This window comes from Hemitrygon akajei, chromosome 2, assembly GCF_048418815.1.
Source record: "Hemitrygon akajei chromosome 2, sHemAka1.3, whole genome shotgun sequence".
In the NCBI taxonomy this organism is placed as follows: Eukaryota; Metazoa; Chordata; class Chondrichthyes; order Myliobatiformes; family Dasyatidae; genus Hemitrygon; species Hemitrygon akajei.
The window spans coordinates 51,846,370-51,863,712 of NC_133125.1; the positions used below are offsets into that span (position 1 = coordinate 51,846,370).

General features: G+C 37.9%; 2 protein-coding genes across 7 annotated transcripts in view; both read left to right on the top strand.

Annotated features, from left to right (window-relative positions):
• The window catches only part of dock8 (dedicator of cytokinesis 8), a 261,176-nt gene extending 255,550 nt beyond the window's left edge, over positions 1 to 5,626 (top strand). For all 6 annotated transcript variants that reach the window (XM_073072099.1, XM_073072104.1, XM_073072113.1 and 3 more), the window contains one exon: positions 2,985 to 5,626. In XM_073072099.1, the coding sequence (XP_072928200.1) occupies positions 2,985 to 3,045 (61 nt within the window). In that variant the 3' untranslated portion in view covers positions 3,046 to 5,626. The remainder of the gene's footprint in view (positions 1 to 2,984) is intronic.
• Positions 5,627 to 16,290: 10,664 nt separating this feature from the next.
• Positions 16,291 to 17,343, top strand: part of kank1a (KN motif and ankyrin repeat domains 1a) — a 280,795-nt gene continuing 279,742 nt past the window's right edge. Inside the window, exon 1 of the mRNA XM_073072177.1 lies at positions 16,291 to 16,423. The gene's annotated coding sequence lies outside the window, so the exon portion shown is untranslated. The remainder of the gene's footprint in view (positions 16,424 to 17,343) is intronic.

A 17,343-nucleotide genomic window follows, 5' to 3' on the forward strand; every position in this document is an offset into this window, starting at 1 on the left:
CGGAGGCTGTCTAATGAGGCAATGAAGCCCTCAAAATTGCTTCGGCACCTTGAGTCCAAGCACCTTGCACTTAAAGACAAACCCGTTGAGTTTTTTCAGTGGGAAAAAACGTGAGCAAGCAGGACAGAAGCTAAGTCCGAGAGCCCCCCCCCCATCCGCAAGAATATTGTCAATATTGAACCGGTCTGTGCAGTGCAAAAAAAAGAGTGGGTACCCCTGGTGTTTATACATTATTTCGACTTCCGGGTTGTGGGGTTTTACTTCTGGTCTTTTCTGCCCTGGTGCGCATGCGTGTAACTAATTGATCTGGGGTCGGTCTCGCCTTTCACTAAGGCTGAGGGGCTGAGGTAGGGGATCTTGGGCTTAAAAAGTTTGGTGACCACTAATGTACAATGTCCTTCATTCCTGCAATCAATTTGGTAAATCTCTCTGATAACTTTTCTAAAGTATGACCGGCAGAACTTAAAATAACAATCCACTTATGGTTGAACTATTGTTTTGTAAAAGTTTATGTTGACTTCCTGGCTCTTGTTGTCTATACACATGATCCTATTTGATTTTCCATTGAAATTTTCAACTTATCCTGACACTTTTGATGAATATATGCCCAGCTCTCTTATATTGCTTTTAAGAATCATGCCTTCTGATTTGTGTTATCATTTCTTATTCTTCCTATCAAAATGTAACTCTTCACAACCTTCTGCATTAATTTTCATCAATCCACTCAGTCGATCAGCACGTCCGTATTTCCTTGATGTTTACCACTATTCACCTCCAGCTTGTTGATCATTTTCAAAGTTAGAAATAACGATTTGCGTGTTTAGGCCATAAATGATTTAAAGGTGTTGCTAATAGTAACTTCTGGGAATCTCCACTATATATTTCACATTTCAAATGCAAACTTTAAAATTAATCATTTTTCAATGCACGTTGCTACAGATTGACATCAACTGAGGTTCAAGCATTGGTTCTGAGATTTAATAAAAAAAAAGATCAAATTAGACACAATTTGCTTTTCATATAGAAGAGGTCGCATGGTAGTGTAAAGCTTTACAGAGCCAGCGATCTGGGTTCAATTCCCGTCACTAACTGGAAGGAGTTTGTACGTTCTTCCCGTGACCGTGTAGGTCTCCTCCGGGTGCTCTGGCTTCCCCTGCATTCCAAAGACATCTAGTTTAGTAGGTTAATTGATCACTTGTGTGTACTTGGGTGGCACAGATTCATTAGACCTTAGGGGCCTGTTACTGTATTGTATCTCGAAATAAAATAAATGCATTCTAGCCTTCTCTAACTAATCCACACTTCCGCAAGGGGCTGCAATCTCAGTCCCCAATTTAATATTTCAAGAACTTTTATTATTACCAATGCTAACCTGAAAGCATTACCTGTGAATCTGTGCATACTTATGATTGTGGTCAGGACTTCTGCATTTTCCTCCCTGTTTCCCGCAGTAACTAGTACGCATTCCACCTGCACTAGTGATTTATTCAAATTATAAGCAACTACTGTCTTACCAATTGTTCACAAGTCCAAAATTTCAACCACATCTTCCTTTGCTGAGACCACAGAAGCACATCCTTCTTGTGGTGAAGTTGAAGGCAAAGTGCCTCAGCTAAGCCCTTGGCTCCAAGAGTAGAATTAACTTTTACTCCCAAGCTAATTACCTGGGGCCATGTTTGTTATCGGGTGTTGGTGATCATTGTGGACTTTCTGTGGCCTGCAGAAAATTGTTCCGAAGTTCCTCTTTTGAAAGACTTTCACTGCAATTAACTTTCCTCTAAACAGTAAACTTTTTAATCAGCTCAATGATCTTCAGATCTAACTACACTCACTTGCCCCTTCATTGAGATGTTTCCCACAAGCAATGTTCTCACTTTAAGTGCTCTTTATCTCATTATCTCATGTTCTCATTACTTATTGTCATTTATGTATATTTGCATTTGCACAGTTTGTTTGGCTTCTGCAGTCTGGTGAATCTTTCATTGACCCTGTTATAGTTACTATTCTATAGATTTGCTGAGTACGTGCACAGGAAAATGAATCTCAGGGTTGTGTATGCTGACATATATGTACTTTGATTATAAAATTGATTTTGAACTTTTAACTTTGATTCCCTCAGGTGAGTGCTCCAAACCTATCATTAATTTCCCTCCAAAACTTAAGACAATCTAATTAACATTCATTTGAACACAATTCTTGTTTGAATAGTTTAAAGCCTTCTCAGTGACTCCTGGTTAAATTTGGCACTGTCTGTTTACATGAAGGAGGTAAGGAGTTTGCCATGATACAACCAAAAACAAGCTGAAACCATAAAAGAGCTATATACTAGTTGCCAAAATTAATATCAGCCTCAACTTTAGAGCAAGCTGCCTTTTCATAGTCAGCACTGAAACACCAGAAGACTTAGCCCATGTGTTACCTATAAATGTTTCAAGAACATATTGGCATGATATTCATCATGGTTTATGACATTAACATTTTCACTAATGAACCAATGGAGGCAGTGGGAGAAGTCAGCACAATTCATTTGAGTCTATCCTTTGGAATTTAGAAGCATGAAGGGCGACCCTTTTCAAATATGTAGGAGCCTAAAGGGCTTGAGAGAATAGATGTAGAGATGTTTTCATAAGTGAGAAAGTCACAAACAAGAAAACATAGTTACAAGCTAAAAGTATGTTATTTAAAACTGAAATGCGTCGAAATTTCTTCACTCAGTGGGTAGTGAATCTCTAAATCTCTTTGCCTGTCAACACCCTAGTGCCTGGATCTAAACATGAAAAATAGTGGGGTACATTACCAGAGGGTGGAACCTGCCTGAGAAATGTACATCAGGCTAAAACTGCACATTCAAGAAAGGAATGGGAAAAGTTGTTTGAATGACTAATGAACACTATTTCATGCATAAGAATATCTGACCTGACAATATATTGTATTGTAATGCTTTCTTCAGTCATTATTGGTAACATTTTTTTTTCTATTCTCAGGGAATCTTTTAAAAGATCGAGCTTTAGGAGAAATGAATCATCACAGGCACAGAACAGCTGATGGAATTTGTCAATGAGAGCTCAGGATTGAGTTTTTAAGGGTAACTTATTGAGCTCTAAACAGCCATCAAGAAGAACATGTGAGAAATATGAAAACTGCAATCAATATCTGCTTCAAAATGAAACACTTTTAATGAAGTAAATAGTCCACGGGTGGGCATTGATATCATTTACTCCATGAAAAGACAAAACTGCCAAGATTCCTTGAACTGTTGTTAGTTACGTAATCCAGCTTGCAAATATGGTGCAATTACTCCTCCTATTAATACATACATTCTTATCCAGATGCTTTATTCTTTCCAAACTCATGACTACATGAGTGCCTCAATGTTTACATAAGCTGCTGTTTCATCCTCGAGCTCAGGGGTTCCCAAACTTTTTATGCCATGGACCAGTACTATTAAGTAAGGGTCTGTGGACCCCAGGTTAGGAACCCTTGCTCTAGCTTAATGTCCAGTGTTCCAAATTCACTCTGCTGCTCTGTATTTGACTTATTATGTTTCATTGTCACGTCATTTTGATAAATCCTCAATTCTATTACTTCCATTTATGTAACCCTGTTATATAAGTGTAATATTTGCTTTGAATTAATCAGATCTTTTAGTAGTCAGTTGTCAATAATGAGTTACACAACTTGATACCTCCATTCTTAAAACTATTTAATAAGTGGGTCCCAACATTTCTTGCTGGGACCCACTTATTAAACGTGTTTAAGATGCAATACATACAGAATAGCATTAATTTCCACTTTTGGTTCTTAATGCTATTTCAGTATTTATGGAACCAGCTTTATTTCTTTCTTTGTTCCAAGGAGGGAATATCAAGTGTGAATCAATGAAGAATTTTACATAAATGACTATAAGTATATATGTTGATCTTAAGCATCCCAGCAAATCCCCTACTGCTAAACAGTCAATCCTCATTCCCTACTATCTTGGAAATTGTGCCTTTTCTGTTCTCATCAATAACTTGTACAGAACCATCACCCTCTAAAAGCTGAGCTAGTCAGAGCTGACTGTAATGATTCATCAAAGCAATGCAATTCTGATTTTTTTTTAAAAAAAGACAAGTATATCCATATTTCAAAATATGTCTGTAGACTTTGACTAAAAATGGAGGCAACGTTGCAGGCTGCCATCGTTCCTCACTGATTGTATGCTGTAGGTCCTCTGTTGATCAGGGTCGACCAGGATGCTGCATCCTAGCTGTCTATGCAAGCCAGTATATAAAACCAGGGCAGTATGATATGGAGAGCAAGCTGCTGCCCATGTAGTAGGCTACTCCTCTCCACACAGCTGATGAATCCAAAGGAGCAGCAGAGACCGATACAGTTTTGCACCAGCAACGTTGCATTCAATGTAAGACTGCCTTAGGGACTCTGGCTCTGGATATTTCCTCAGGGTTTACTCCTGAATCCCTCACCATGAGTGGGTAGCTGCTAGGCAGCCGAGGTTTGAGTTTCCCTCCTCCTAGATGAGCTGCCAACCATGGCTAAGAAGCCCCATCTGCCCAAAGCAACTGGTTTTAAGGCGCCAGTAACCTGCGTTTGTCCCTTCTCCTGTCAGTAGAAACGGTTCTGCCAGGCATATTAGCTGAGCCATACATGAAAGCCAGGAGCTAGGCTTGGTTGTTAGAGGCTATTTGAGGCACACGTCATTAAGAGCATTTAATAGGTATTGGGAGCTTATCCCCACTACCTCCCCATGGCTATGATAAACCTTAAAGAATTGTATATTACTGTATCTAATGTACAGAAACTTCTAAATATGCAGCTAAGTACTCATCAAATGAAGGTGGTATCACATAATGCTATTGTTTCAAATGTTTTTTCTGTGTTGTGCATTTGTTTTGAATTTTTTGGGTTCTAAGTGCTGTATATTGTATGTATAGATAAGATTCTCTTTGTAAAAGTAAAAAGCTTTTCTAAAAAAATTATGAAGATATATTGATGTAAGTGTATCATTGAGTTACTTGCTCATTACATTATAGAATCAAGTTCACAGCTGATACAACTAGAGCTACTTTGCTCTCAACATGTTTTGCTATCTTTTTCACAAATATTTTCATATTGTTGACATTGGTTCAACTCTTAATGCTGCAGCACAAAACTGAATGGCCACCTCTGACCATTTTCTCTTTTTTCTGAGTTCTGGCCAAGTGTTACAGACCCAAACTGTTTCTCTTTCCATAATGCTGTCAGATCTGCTGAGTTTTTCCACCACTTTCGCTTTTTATTTCTGATTTCTTGCATCAATGGTTTCTTGATTTTCATACTGGAAGTTAGAAACAAAAATAAGTTTGATCTATGTCGCTTTTAACTGGACACCTCCAAATCACAAAGACATGCCATGGTCAACAATAGCAGATGTACCTCTATATCTCTGGAACAGGACAACCACCTGGACAAGTTCTTTGCCCTGTGTCACACCCTGGAGGGCCCGGTGATATTCCCAATTTGGATCATGGACCAGAAGATAATGGAACATGAGCTGAAGCTGAGTATAATCTCACTGCCCTCAGCCTGGCTTGAACCACTGGTACTGTTTCTGCACCAGGTCCTGGATAATCTGCTCAGTGGGGAAAAACACACTTAACTTTATTTTTCCAGAAATAAAGTTAAATTTACACAATATTGAGACTAAATTAATAACCAAATAAAAGCAAGTTTTTCTACTTCTCATAATTTTTGAATAATTGTAAAATGTTCATTCAGTAATATTTGAACAAGAGAGAAGATGTTCTTTTTAATGTATTTTGGCTGTCTGGTCAGGATGATACAGAAGTATTCTGATTCAGTGGACTCAGAGCCCAGAAACTCCAACATCTGACTACCAACATGTCCAAAAGAACCATTATTCTGTGTGTGGACACAGATGCTGTGAACGTGACAAACCACAGAAAGGCCACAGCTGGCTGATATTTTACACACAGCTGCCAAGGACGTACAATCTGCCTTATTATTACAAGTTTATTTGGAATTTGTCATACAAATGTTATACAATTGCCGGTTTTTGTTTTAGTTGACAAAACAGTGACAATAACCCCAAACTTCTGATGCTGAACCATAAGAATAGGAACAAGCTGAGCTCTGGGTATGATTAGTTGGGCTTCTTCCAATCCATGATGGAGCTTGGCATTTCTAACCCTCAGAGGTACGGTGGAACAATTCAGTTTCGGTCTGTGATCCGTTCCACATAAGAAAATGAAGAACAGAAGCCAGACCAGGCCTCATGCCTGTTCTTCAATTTATTGAGATCATAACTGATCTTTTAGATCAAATCTACCTTCCTGCACCAATCCCATATCCCTTGATTCCTTTAATATCTAAAAATCTATCAATCTCTGCCTTGAAAACATACAGTGACTGAGCTTTCAGAGCCTCCATGGGTAGAGAATTCCATAGACTCATCATCATCTTCCAGGTGTAGTAATTCCTTCTTTTTAGTCTCTATCCTGAACTTCTTATTTGAGCTGAATAGCTCAAATACCATTTATAAATTTGCAGATGACATCACTGTTATTGATAAAATTCTCAGACGGTGACAAGACATACAGGAGTGAAATAGACAGGCTGGTTGAGTGGGGTCACAACAATACAGACAGACAGACATACTTTATTGATCCGGAGGGAAATACCCTCACACTCAATGTCAGCAAGACCAAGGAATTGGTTGTATACTTCAAGAAGGGAAGTTGGGAGAACATACGTCAGTCCTCATTGAAGAGACGGTGGTGGGCTTCAAGGGGCTTCATATTCCTATGTGCCAACATCTCCAAGAATCTGGGTTGGACCCAATTACTAAGAAGGCATGATGGAGGCTCTTGTTCATTAGGAGTCTGAGGATATTTGGTATGTCAACAAAGACTTTTGCGAATTTTTATATTTGTATGGTGGAAAGCTTTCCGACTGGCCTGGCATGGGGGCTCCAGTGCGCAGGATCTCAAGAGGCTGCAGAAGGTTGTAGACTTAGCCCGCTCCATCACAAGCATAATCCTGCCCATGATCAAGGACATCTTCAAGAGACAGTGCGTCAAGAGGGCAGCGTCCATCATTAAGGACACTCACCATCACTATTGCCATCAGGGAGGAGGTGGTACTGGATCCTGAAAACCGACATTCAACAAGTTAAGAATTGCTCCTCTCTGCCATCTGATTTCTGAAGGATTAATGAACCTGAGAAGGATTACACAAACTTTATCTTCCATACAATTTATTATACAATAATAATAATTCTCTTTTGACAATCACCTTCTCCCAGCTGGAATGAGAAAAGGATTAAGTAACTGTCATGCTAGAACTGCAGGCAACATTTTTCCCAGGTGAGCAAACACTTATTCGTAAAATATCACGGTAGGCAGAGTAGGGAGATCAGCTACAGATCTGACTGGTCTCCTGCTGGTTATAGTATAACGTAAAACAGCTGTAGACTAATCTCAATCTAAACAATGATCAGTGAAAGTTTTTAAGATTGCATACTTCAAAAGTGCTGTAGAACATGTCTGTCTCAGAAATCTGATTCAAACCACTGCTGAAAAGATGCAGTGAAACTGAAATTAAAATGCAACTTGCTGGAAACTGGAAATATAGATCAACATTTCAGGCATTACTATTCATCAATAATTGGCAAATGTTGCTTTCTTTACTCTTTACAGTTGTTGATGGATCTACTGTCATTTTTATCCATTCCATGTTTTGGTTTCTGACTTCTAACTTTTGCATGCACAAGGAAGTTAAAATGACATCTAATAATGCTAGTTTAACTCAAACAAAAGTTATGACTACTGTAGGTATTTCCCCGACCTGCATATTTTTCAATCACGGTGAACTCGGGGACCAATAAAAGGAGAACTGGGGAATGCATTTCCAAGTTATTATATGATGCATCATTCCAGTTGCTCATTGTTTCTGGGTGGTCAAGCAATTAAAGATATTGGTATATTTCCAGCGTTTGCTTCGTCACAAAATGTATCATAGGTCAGAGGATGTAGAGAGGTTTTTAAACTGCCTAGCAGTGCTGGAACAATATAACAGTCGGTCTGGATCCTGGAACTCTGAAATCATGTCATGAAAATGGATATACACAGCTGTAGAGAGTCTCTGGAGTTCTTTAGCCAAATGAGAATCCCGCTGTGGATTTATGACTCCATGTGGTCAAAAGGCCAAACTTAGGCAAACGGCAGATAACTCCAATTAACATATGACTGAGTCAACATAGGATTGAATCCAATGGTGAGTGAAACATGATTAACTGAACTCTCACCTCACTACTGGTCATGATTGTTTGAGAATTTGGAGCTGAAATGCATTGTGGCTACATATTAGATTGATTTAATAGTGATTTTGGAGCTATACCAAAACTGTTCAGTATGAGTCTGTTAGATAAAGTAAAAGCTGAACAGTGGAAAAGAACAAATGTAGTGCTAAAATTGCAAAGGATGTGAAAATATAGAAAAAGTCTATCGGGGAAAAAAAAGCAAAATACTTACCTAATGCACCATTTAAGGACAACAGACAGATTGCCTGACTTAGGTAAAGCCGAAAGATATTTACATTTTGTTTTATGAATATTTCTACTAAGAATCTTCAGATGTATGTTTGTTTTAGTGTAGAGAAGCAAATTGGATTAGGGTTGTTTATTTTGAGCTGCAAAGCCTGAAGCCCTGTGAAAGCGGAAAAAAAAACACAGACCCATCCTTTCACCTTCTGAACACATCAAAAGAAAACTCCAAAGTTCAAGCTGTGCATGTACTATTCATTTGTTTGTTTTGATCTTTGTCTAATCCATCTGGGGGAAAAAATGCTAGTAGAACAAACATTTCTTCCTTACATCTTTTCTCTTAAAACTCACAGCGAAGAAACTGTTCTTTCCCTGCATTTGTTTCCGTTACAGAATAAATTCTCCATAAGAGGGATGACTCTTACAAAAACAATTTCTTACATCAGAAGTAGACTCCATTTCCCCCTGCAGATACACAAGTTTAATCAATCATATTTTAGAGAGTTGTATGCATGTGAAAGATTGAAAAATAATCAACTTCAATTCTAATTCTTCCATCATTCAAATAACCTAACAAGATCTAGTGTTGGATGCCTGCTTAAGAATACGGATCATTCAGAGTACGTGGAAATGAAATAGTAGATTATATTTCAATAAGAACCTGTTCCTTCATGAAAAAGGGAGAAAACAACATTGATAGAAACTAAAAACCATTCAAAGAAATACAAAACAAAAAAAGGTTAGTTTTGAAATGAATTTATGAATTATTTTAATACCAAGCATATTAAGCATTTGTTTTATCAGATGAATTGTACAAATGAATGATTATATTGCTTGGCATTAAAGTAATACAAGAAATGCAATTTTGAATTATTGGTAAAAATAGTCCTGTTGAAAACATCTGGGGCGTAGTTCCCTACAATACTCCCAAGCCTTAATTTATGAAACTGCATGGGAGTCTTCTGCCTTCTCATAGCTGGAAAGTGCATATTGTGTTTCTGTAAGGATTCCAGGCTATTACATTAATTATTGCTGCCTGAAATAGCTTCTTAAGGCTTTTTTTCTGATGCACATTTAACCATTTAAACAATTAAGTAGCAAATATTGTGCCAAGAACTGAAATATTTAATTTGTTTCAATCTGCTCACTACAGTCCTATACCTTAACATAATTAATAATTCTGTATATAATTTTGTAGCATTTACATTTTATATAGTTATCTATGTACACGACTATAATGTTTGTAAAAAAATACATATTGAGTTAAATATATAAAAATATATTAAGTTGCTGCACTGGGTTGAGATATGGAGTCTTATTGTGACATTTTCAATGACAACAACTATACTTCACATTCTCTCCCCAAGTTATGAATTGCCTCTGTTTCCAAATGAAGGTAAAATCTCCCTCAGACATTGAAATGTTAATTTTTCGGGAGGTCATCAGCTCACAATAAGCAACATGCTTCGCAGCCAGTAGTAGCAACCTGTGACAGAAACCCCGGTAGTCTCACAGAAATGTGTAGATCAGCCAGTTTTAGAAGATGCCTCACTTCTGATTAACTGGGAATGATGTTTACCAACCCAGGAAGAACTTTTCAAGTCACTTGCAGATGCCAGGGATCTGTGAAGCATTATTGTTGCTTACCTGAAACACAGTGAAAGAATCCCTTGATTCTTGAATAGGAGGAAGACCATGATTTATTACTACGTCACTTACAACAAATATTTATGATGTTCTTATCTGTCAATATTCTTTTTTGATGCAAAATATGTTCTTCAAAGTTTATTGTCAGAATGTCTTCTTTTCAGAGTCAATCTTCACAGCTTTGGTATATAAATTGTTATATAATATGACATAAATATGAATTAGTATATAATTTGTGACTATGTTGAAAAGATAAATCATCACACCTTTGGTATGAGAGTAAAATTTATTATCAATAAATTTATACATATATACCACTCACCTATATCCTATGTATACAAGTAAGTGGTAAATAATTATACACTATTTATTTTAAAAGGCTAATGTAACTGAAGTTCATAAATTAATATCATTTATTAATGAAAGAGATGTAAAGATTATAAGAAAGAGATGTAAGATTTCAAAAAAATCAGGACATTATTTTCAATATTGTTCATTGATAATTCAATGAGATTAATTGTGGGAAGCCTGTGAGCTTTTTTTGCTATGAATTAAAGTGCAGCAGTCACCAATCCATGCAAACTTCAGGATTTTCACAACTAAGTATAAGACTCACATGTACCCATTTAACTTCCTTATGTACTCACCATGGATTAGCAAGTTCAGCACTGACCAAACCAAAAGTAATGTGCTGCTAATTAGGATAATGCAATACTTGCTTAAATAATTATAGCAAAAGCTGAATTTGAAGAGATGTAGGGGCACCAACATTTTTCTAACAGCAAGTTTTCAGAAGCTACCTCTTTCATTTAACTTTCTCAAGATATTATTTTACATCATGATTAAAAATAACAAATAACACTATTTTAAAGATGATTTAAAACTCCTAAATATACTAAAATTTTACAAAGATCAGAGCAGCCGTTCCTCTCTGTTGAGATATATAATAGAGTACAGCCAAAATAGGGTCCAACTTGGAGCAATATGTTTGATCAGGTTCTCTAGAGTACATGGGGATTCTCTTGACTGAGGCACTCCCCCATGGAATTTAATAAAAAGTCCAATGTCAGAGCACAGTTATCTGATAGTGGCTTCAGGATATCTGTTCAAGTGAGCGTGCAGAGAAATTCCTAGCTTACTAACTGTCGTGCAAAATAAATACCAGTTTCATCCACAAATGCCACTGTTTTTATTCATTTCAAATTATATAGTAATTCAATAAAAATATCTCTTGACTGCATCATATTTAATAACAAGAAATTGCAGTGTGCTTCAGATATGTCAGCCTTTCAGGGTTCTAGAGACAGGTTACCATGGTGATTTCTATAATGACAATGGGATTGCAATGACAGGCAGTAGGACTCCTCTGGGAAACCCTTGCCACTTGCTCCACCTAGCCCCAGGAGAAGTATGCCTGCAACATCACGGCAGTCGCCCGCCTCCATGTGTAATACATCTACATGCAGATGTCACTGGCCATGCAAGAATCACACCAACTGGCATTGGACACACATTTCACAAAGCTCCATTAGCAAAGCAGGCCATAAGAGCAGTATAAATTTAGTCAAAGGACATTGAAGTAGATTCTTTCTTGAGCCTCTTTCAGAGTGCCTGTCCAACCTTATTTAACTTGAATTTAATATTAACTAAAACACCAGCAAATTGATACCTAGAACATAAAAATTACTTGAATCTATTTATATGTTTACATAAGTCCAATCTGTAAGAGGTAATTTAAAATAATTTAAAAGCCTTTGCCATAGTTTAGTCTAAATTATGTGGGATAAGTCTTTGGTGACAGAGGGAAATTGAGGGCTGATGAATCAATATACCTAGGTGCAGGTGCAGGCAAGTCAGTCAAAGGAGACAACCATATGCACAGATATGGCAACGAAGCATCTCTGTATTTTCCTGTATTTGCTTTGTGACAAGGCAGGCCAGTAGCTCTGATCATTCTGATCCTTGCTCTATGTTCACTTCCACAACGTTCAATCACGTGTCAGTGGGCATTCACGTTTTGTTTGACAACTCTCCATTGAAGACTGCTATTTGAAGAATTCTAGCCATAAGTTAGCAGCTGTCACCAGCCATACATATGAAAGTCTGCTGTGTAGTAAGTGTAGGAGATTGCACTGTTTTGGTATACTATTTCTGGCACATTGTGTGCATTTAATAAGTGATTCTTCTGCACGTAGAAGAAATTGTTTGTGGTCAAATTAGCCCAATAAATTAGGTACTTTATTGATCCCAAAGGAAATTACAGTGTCACAGTGGCATTACTATTGCACAGATATACAAAAGTAAAAGTATTAGAAGAGTAGTAAGAAAGAATAAAAAATAAGTTACCACAAACAGTCTAACAGGAAGGGGTCATCACTTCTCTGGCTATAGGTTGACTCATTATAGAGCCTAATGTCCGAGGGTAAGAATGACTTCATATAGCGCTCTTTGGAGCAGAGCATTTATCTTAGTCTATTACTAAAAGTGCTCCGCTATTCAGCCAAGGTGGCATGCAGAAGGTAAGAAACATTGTCCAGAATTGCCAGGATTTTCCGTTGGGCCTTTTGTAGACATGTATGATGTCAAGTGTTGGCGCGTGGCCTAGTGGGCAAGGCATCAGACTAATAACCTGAAGGTCACTGGTTCGAGCCTCAGCTGAGGCAGCGTGTTTGTGTCCTTGAGCAAGGCACTTAACAACACATTACTCTACGACGTCACTGGTGTAACGTGGGTCCTAGTGCCCTTCCCTTGGACAACATCGGTGACGGAGAGGGGAAGGCCTGCAGCTTGGGCAACTGCTGGTCTCCCATACAACCCTGCCCAGGCCTCTGCCCTGGAAACTCCAGGCGCAGATCCATGGTCTCTCGAGACTGATGGATGCCACCATGATGTCAAAATTCACTCTGGATTGTCATGTTGATATCTTCATTATGTTTAATGGACAGAGAAAAGTGACGAAATTTCAATAAAAAACAAAAATACTGTAAATATTCAACATGTCAGACAGCATCTATTGAAAATCCTTTCATCAGAATAGCTTGACCTGTAGTGTTGATTCAGATTCTCCTCCCACATCTATATACCAGGAAGAGCGGCCTACAAATAGGACTGACTATTTATTTGGAGGGTGTTGCTGTACATGTGGAAAATGTGTATTCCCTTTAGATGAAGAAATACTCTTCTAACCTGGTCTAAATGTGCCCATGAGGTTGACTCATAAATGCTGTCTCATATGGCCCAGGAAATCATTCAGTTGCCACCAAGCACGTTTTCAAGGGAAACTTTGCACAGACAATAAATGCTGGTCTTACCAGTCATACCCATATCTCTCCAATTGAATATATATACTTTTAAAAATATGACTAAGCCATTTTATTTCATTTAATTTCAATGGTTTACATTATGTTCTAGTTCTAGATATTTTTATGTTTTAATTATTTTAATCTACTTGTATTTTTAATAGAACTGACTGGAGATAGTCTAAAAAAGTTCAAGTGCCTTTGACTAGGGATGTTAGTTTTATGCCTGTGGGGAAGCAAGTGTGTTGGCAATGTGGACAGAGACCAAGCATTAGGTAGGGTCAGGAATAATCCAGCTCATTATAATCAGATTGGCTTGAGGATGTCTTTGGCTCCTCATATGCCCAGGAAAGCTTTCTGTACTTGGTGAATATTTTTGTTGTTTCCCACATTGGCACAAAGTATTGGCACGGGTATGCCTGGGTCATGCACTGCAGACCCAATTATTTTGTTCTGGATATACCTGGCCGTCCTCCAGTGAAATTTTTCCCAGTTCAATTCCTTCATGCTTTTTCTTTGATAAATTGTTTGCCCTAACTTTTTTGCATAGATTTCTGCAATGGCTCCAATAGGCATTAAGAAATAAGTCATGTTGGTCCAAACAAGCAGGACTATTAAGATCCACATATTTGACTATCTTCACATTCCTTTCGACAAATTCCTCAGCAGAGAAAAACATATCTTCCACATTAGATTATTGCACCAGTCAATGCAGTATGATGTGTGCAAACCCTTTCTGTATGAGTCTTTCTGAATAATAACTGAGGTAATTGAATCCCGAGTATATCCTAATTCTCTAATAGCTTTTGAATGTGCTATTTGTAGCAATGACCATTACAGCAAAGCACTGGTTATTTGCTGACAAAAGAATCTACCTTGTAAATTCAGTGCAGCTGGTAGGCTTCTTTTCACCTCAAGACACAGTAAACTTTTGAATAACTTGGATGCAGCTAAAAATGTACTCTGTTACCGCTAAGAACTGTGATGCAGAATGAGATATTGAGCCATAATTTATTTAACAGAACTTCTCACTGTGTTTGCTGTTATTAAGACTTGGCACTCCATGTATATGGTGTTGAAGATGGTAATTTGCTGGAAGTGTAAGTCAATTATATTACAAGGAGGGGATTGGACAAGTAATTGCACATCACCTTAATCAATCAGATTGAAGACATGAAATTAATAGCTCACAGGCTGAGGAGAGGTAATTTTGAACTAGCTACTAATCCAAATCAGTTCAGAAAGTGAACCTGTCTGCAGGTACTGTATAACTCCGACAAAATAAAAGGTTGGAAAGTGGCAGGAAAGGGAAGATATTTTGAAAGCCAAAAATGGCCATAATATTAAGAAAATGGTTAGAATAACATATGGGAGATACATTTAGGGCAAACTGGAGCTATAAGAAGACTATATCAACAATCCAAATGTCTAGGAAAAATATAAAATAGAAAAAATATTGAGATCTTGCTAAATTGCATATTTATATTTCTAAATAGTAAATTTGTTCAATATGACTTTTATAAAATGCACAGTTTAACATGACTTAATTGCCGAAAACTTATCTTTTCTAACTTTCCTACATTTAATATAACATAAAAATAGAGCTTACTGAATGTGAATCTTTCCATCCAAAAGTGTTGGATACAAATAACTTTTGTGGGCTTGTTAAACACAATTAAATCTTGGGGGGGATGTAAAACATTGGAAAGAATTTAAAAAGCAAACAAAAGCTGTATCTCTACTCAATGCATTGGAGACCTACCCACCAACCTTTTACCGTGGCTTGGAATGTCACTATGGGAGACAAGAGCAGAATGTATTCAACTTATGCAACAACCTTCCACTGTCAGACATGTAGTCTTCTTGATGAGAATTAAACTGAGGCTCCTAATGTTCTCTCAAGTTAATGTAGAAGATCTTGCAGTATTATTTTGAAGCTGACTGGGGAAGTTCCCTCTTGCCCTGAACTCTGGGTGTTGAGGAGAGCTAGTTTTGTGCGAATGGACTCAGAGTCAGAAAAACAAAGAACCAAGATGCACAGAAATAAGAACTTTGATCCGAGATTACCTAACTGAATTGGTTCCCAACTGCCTGCCTTTGTCCCAAATCACTCTAAACACTTTTCTTATCCATGTACCAATCCAAATATCTTTAAAATGTCGTTATTGTGTTTGCCTCCACCACCTCCTCCGGCAGCTTGTCTTGTCCTGCCCTCCTCTCTGTGTAAAAATTGCCCCTCAGATTCCTTTTACAGATATTCCCTCTCACTCGAAGCCAGGGATTCCCAACCTTTCAATGCCATGTACCAATAAAATTAAGCAAGGGATCCAGGGACCCCTGACAACCTACACCATCTTCTTTTGGGCTTCCACAGCTATTTTCCTTATCTATGCCTCTCATGATTTTATAAACCTCTAAAAGCTCAGCCTTGCATGCTTCAGAGGAAAATAGTCCCAGCTTATCCAGCCTCTCCTAACAAGTCAAACCCATGAGTAATGTAATACCTTCATAACTTTTTGCATCTTTTTTTATTTTGCTGCATTTCTGACATTACAACAGCTTCCAATTCACTGCATTGTCTGTGAAATATCTTTAAATAAAAGTGCAAGTCATTCTTTTATCTCCCCCTGTAATGTTGTTCCTTTACCCCTTTCGCACTGTTAAAAATCTATTGTGGTTAAGCTGTCAATAATGCCTTAAGTCTTTGTAGTTTAATTCATTTGGGAAACTCAGCGCCGTGACACTACATCTCCCATAGTTCCCCTCCGTACTTAAGTGTTCATGCGCGGTGCGGTACTGCGACCTGTGTGCACAAAGCGGCGAGACTGCAGTTTGTTCTGTGGGTTCGGTTACAAAAGGAGGCGGGTGGAAGAAAGTTAAAGTTACCGGTCTTTTGGACAGAACCAGCTTCCATCTGTTTTGTGGTGTGAACAAGGTCAGTCAGTTGCGAGGAGTTTTTAGAGAAGATTGTAGTTCGGTAAAAGTTGTAGGTCTTTGCTATTTTCTCGGTGGCTTGCATTGGAGAGCAGGGAGTCTTGTTTGTAGAATAAGAGTGAAGGAGCGTTTCGCTCTATCTTCTCAACGGGATAAATACCCTTTAAAAATAACTTGCACTTTTTAATGGGTTGTGCATACTTCTATTACCTGTTAACTTGCGTTACCGGCGAATTACTGTACTTGTTCCTAATTAACTTAAAAGTTTGTCAAAATATAACCCATAATCTAAAAGTTTGTAAATTTAAACAGTGATTATTGAGTTTCCAAGTGTCTTTAGCTTTTTTTTTGTTCTGTTAGAAATGTTTTTTTAAAAAAATTGGATAGAAGGTGGTTGAAGAGAGTACGCTGTCCACAACGATTTAATAAATATTCATGACCCGGGACAAGTGTTTGATCCGAGTGAGAGAGGCCAGTTGATGTGGATAGTAACACGTCCAACTCACAAAGCCGGAGCGGTGACCCCGAGTGGAAGTTTTCTTCTCGCGTGCTGAGAGAGCCCTGTTGCAGGCGACAGAGTTTACCTTGGCCAGAATCGTGGACGCTACTGTTCTCTTTGTTAATTCCCCAAGGTTGGGTCTTATTTTCCAAGTGTCCCCGTTTCCTATCATAGTGCATATTCGTAATGTACTTGTGCAGGAGGAAAGTGTAACATTCCACTCAAAAAAAAACTGCAACAAAGCCTTTGAAAAGACATATCCAAGCAACTTTAGAACAAATTGTTTCTGATACTTTTTGTTTAAAGATCTCCGGAGGTGTTCACGGTCTTTTTTGGGTCTTTGATTTGAGTTCCTTTTCTCTATCTAAAACTTCAGTGCATGCTGATGACTTTTAACAACCTGATGCAATATTCTGAGAATT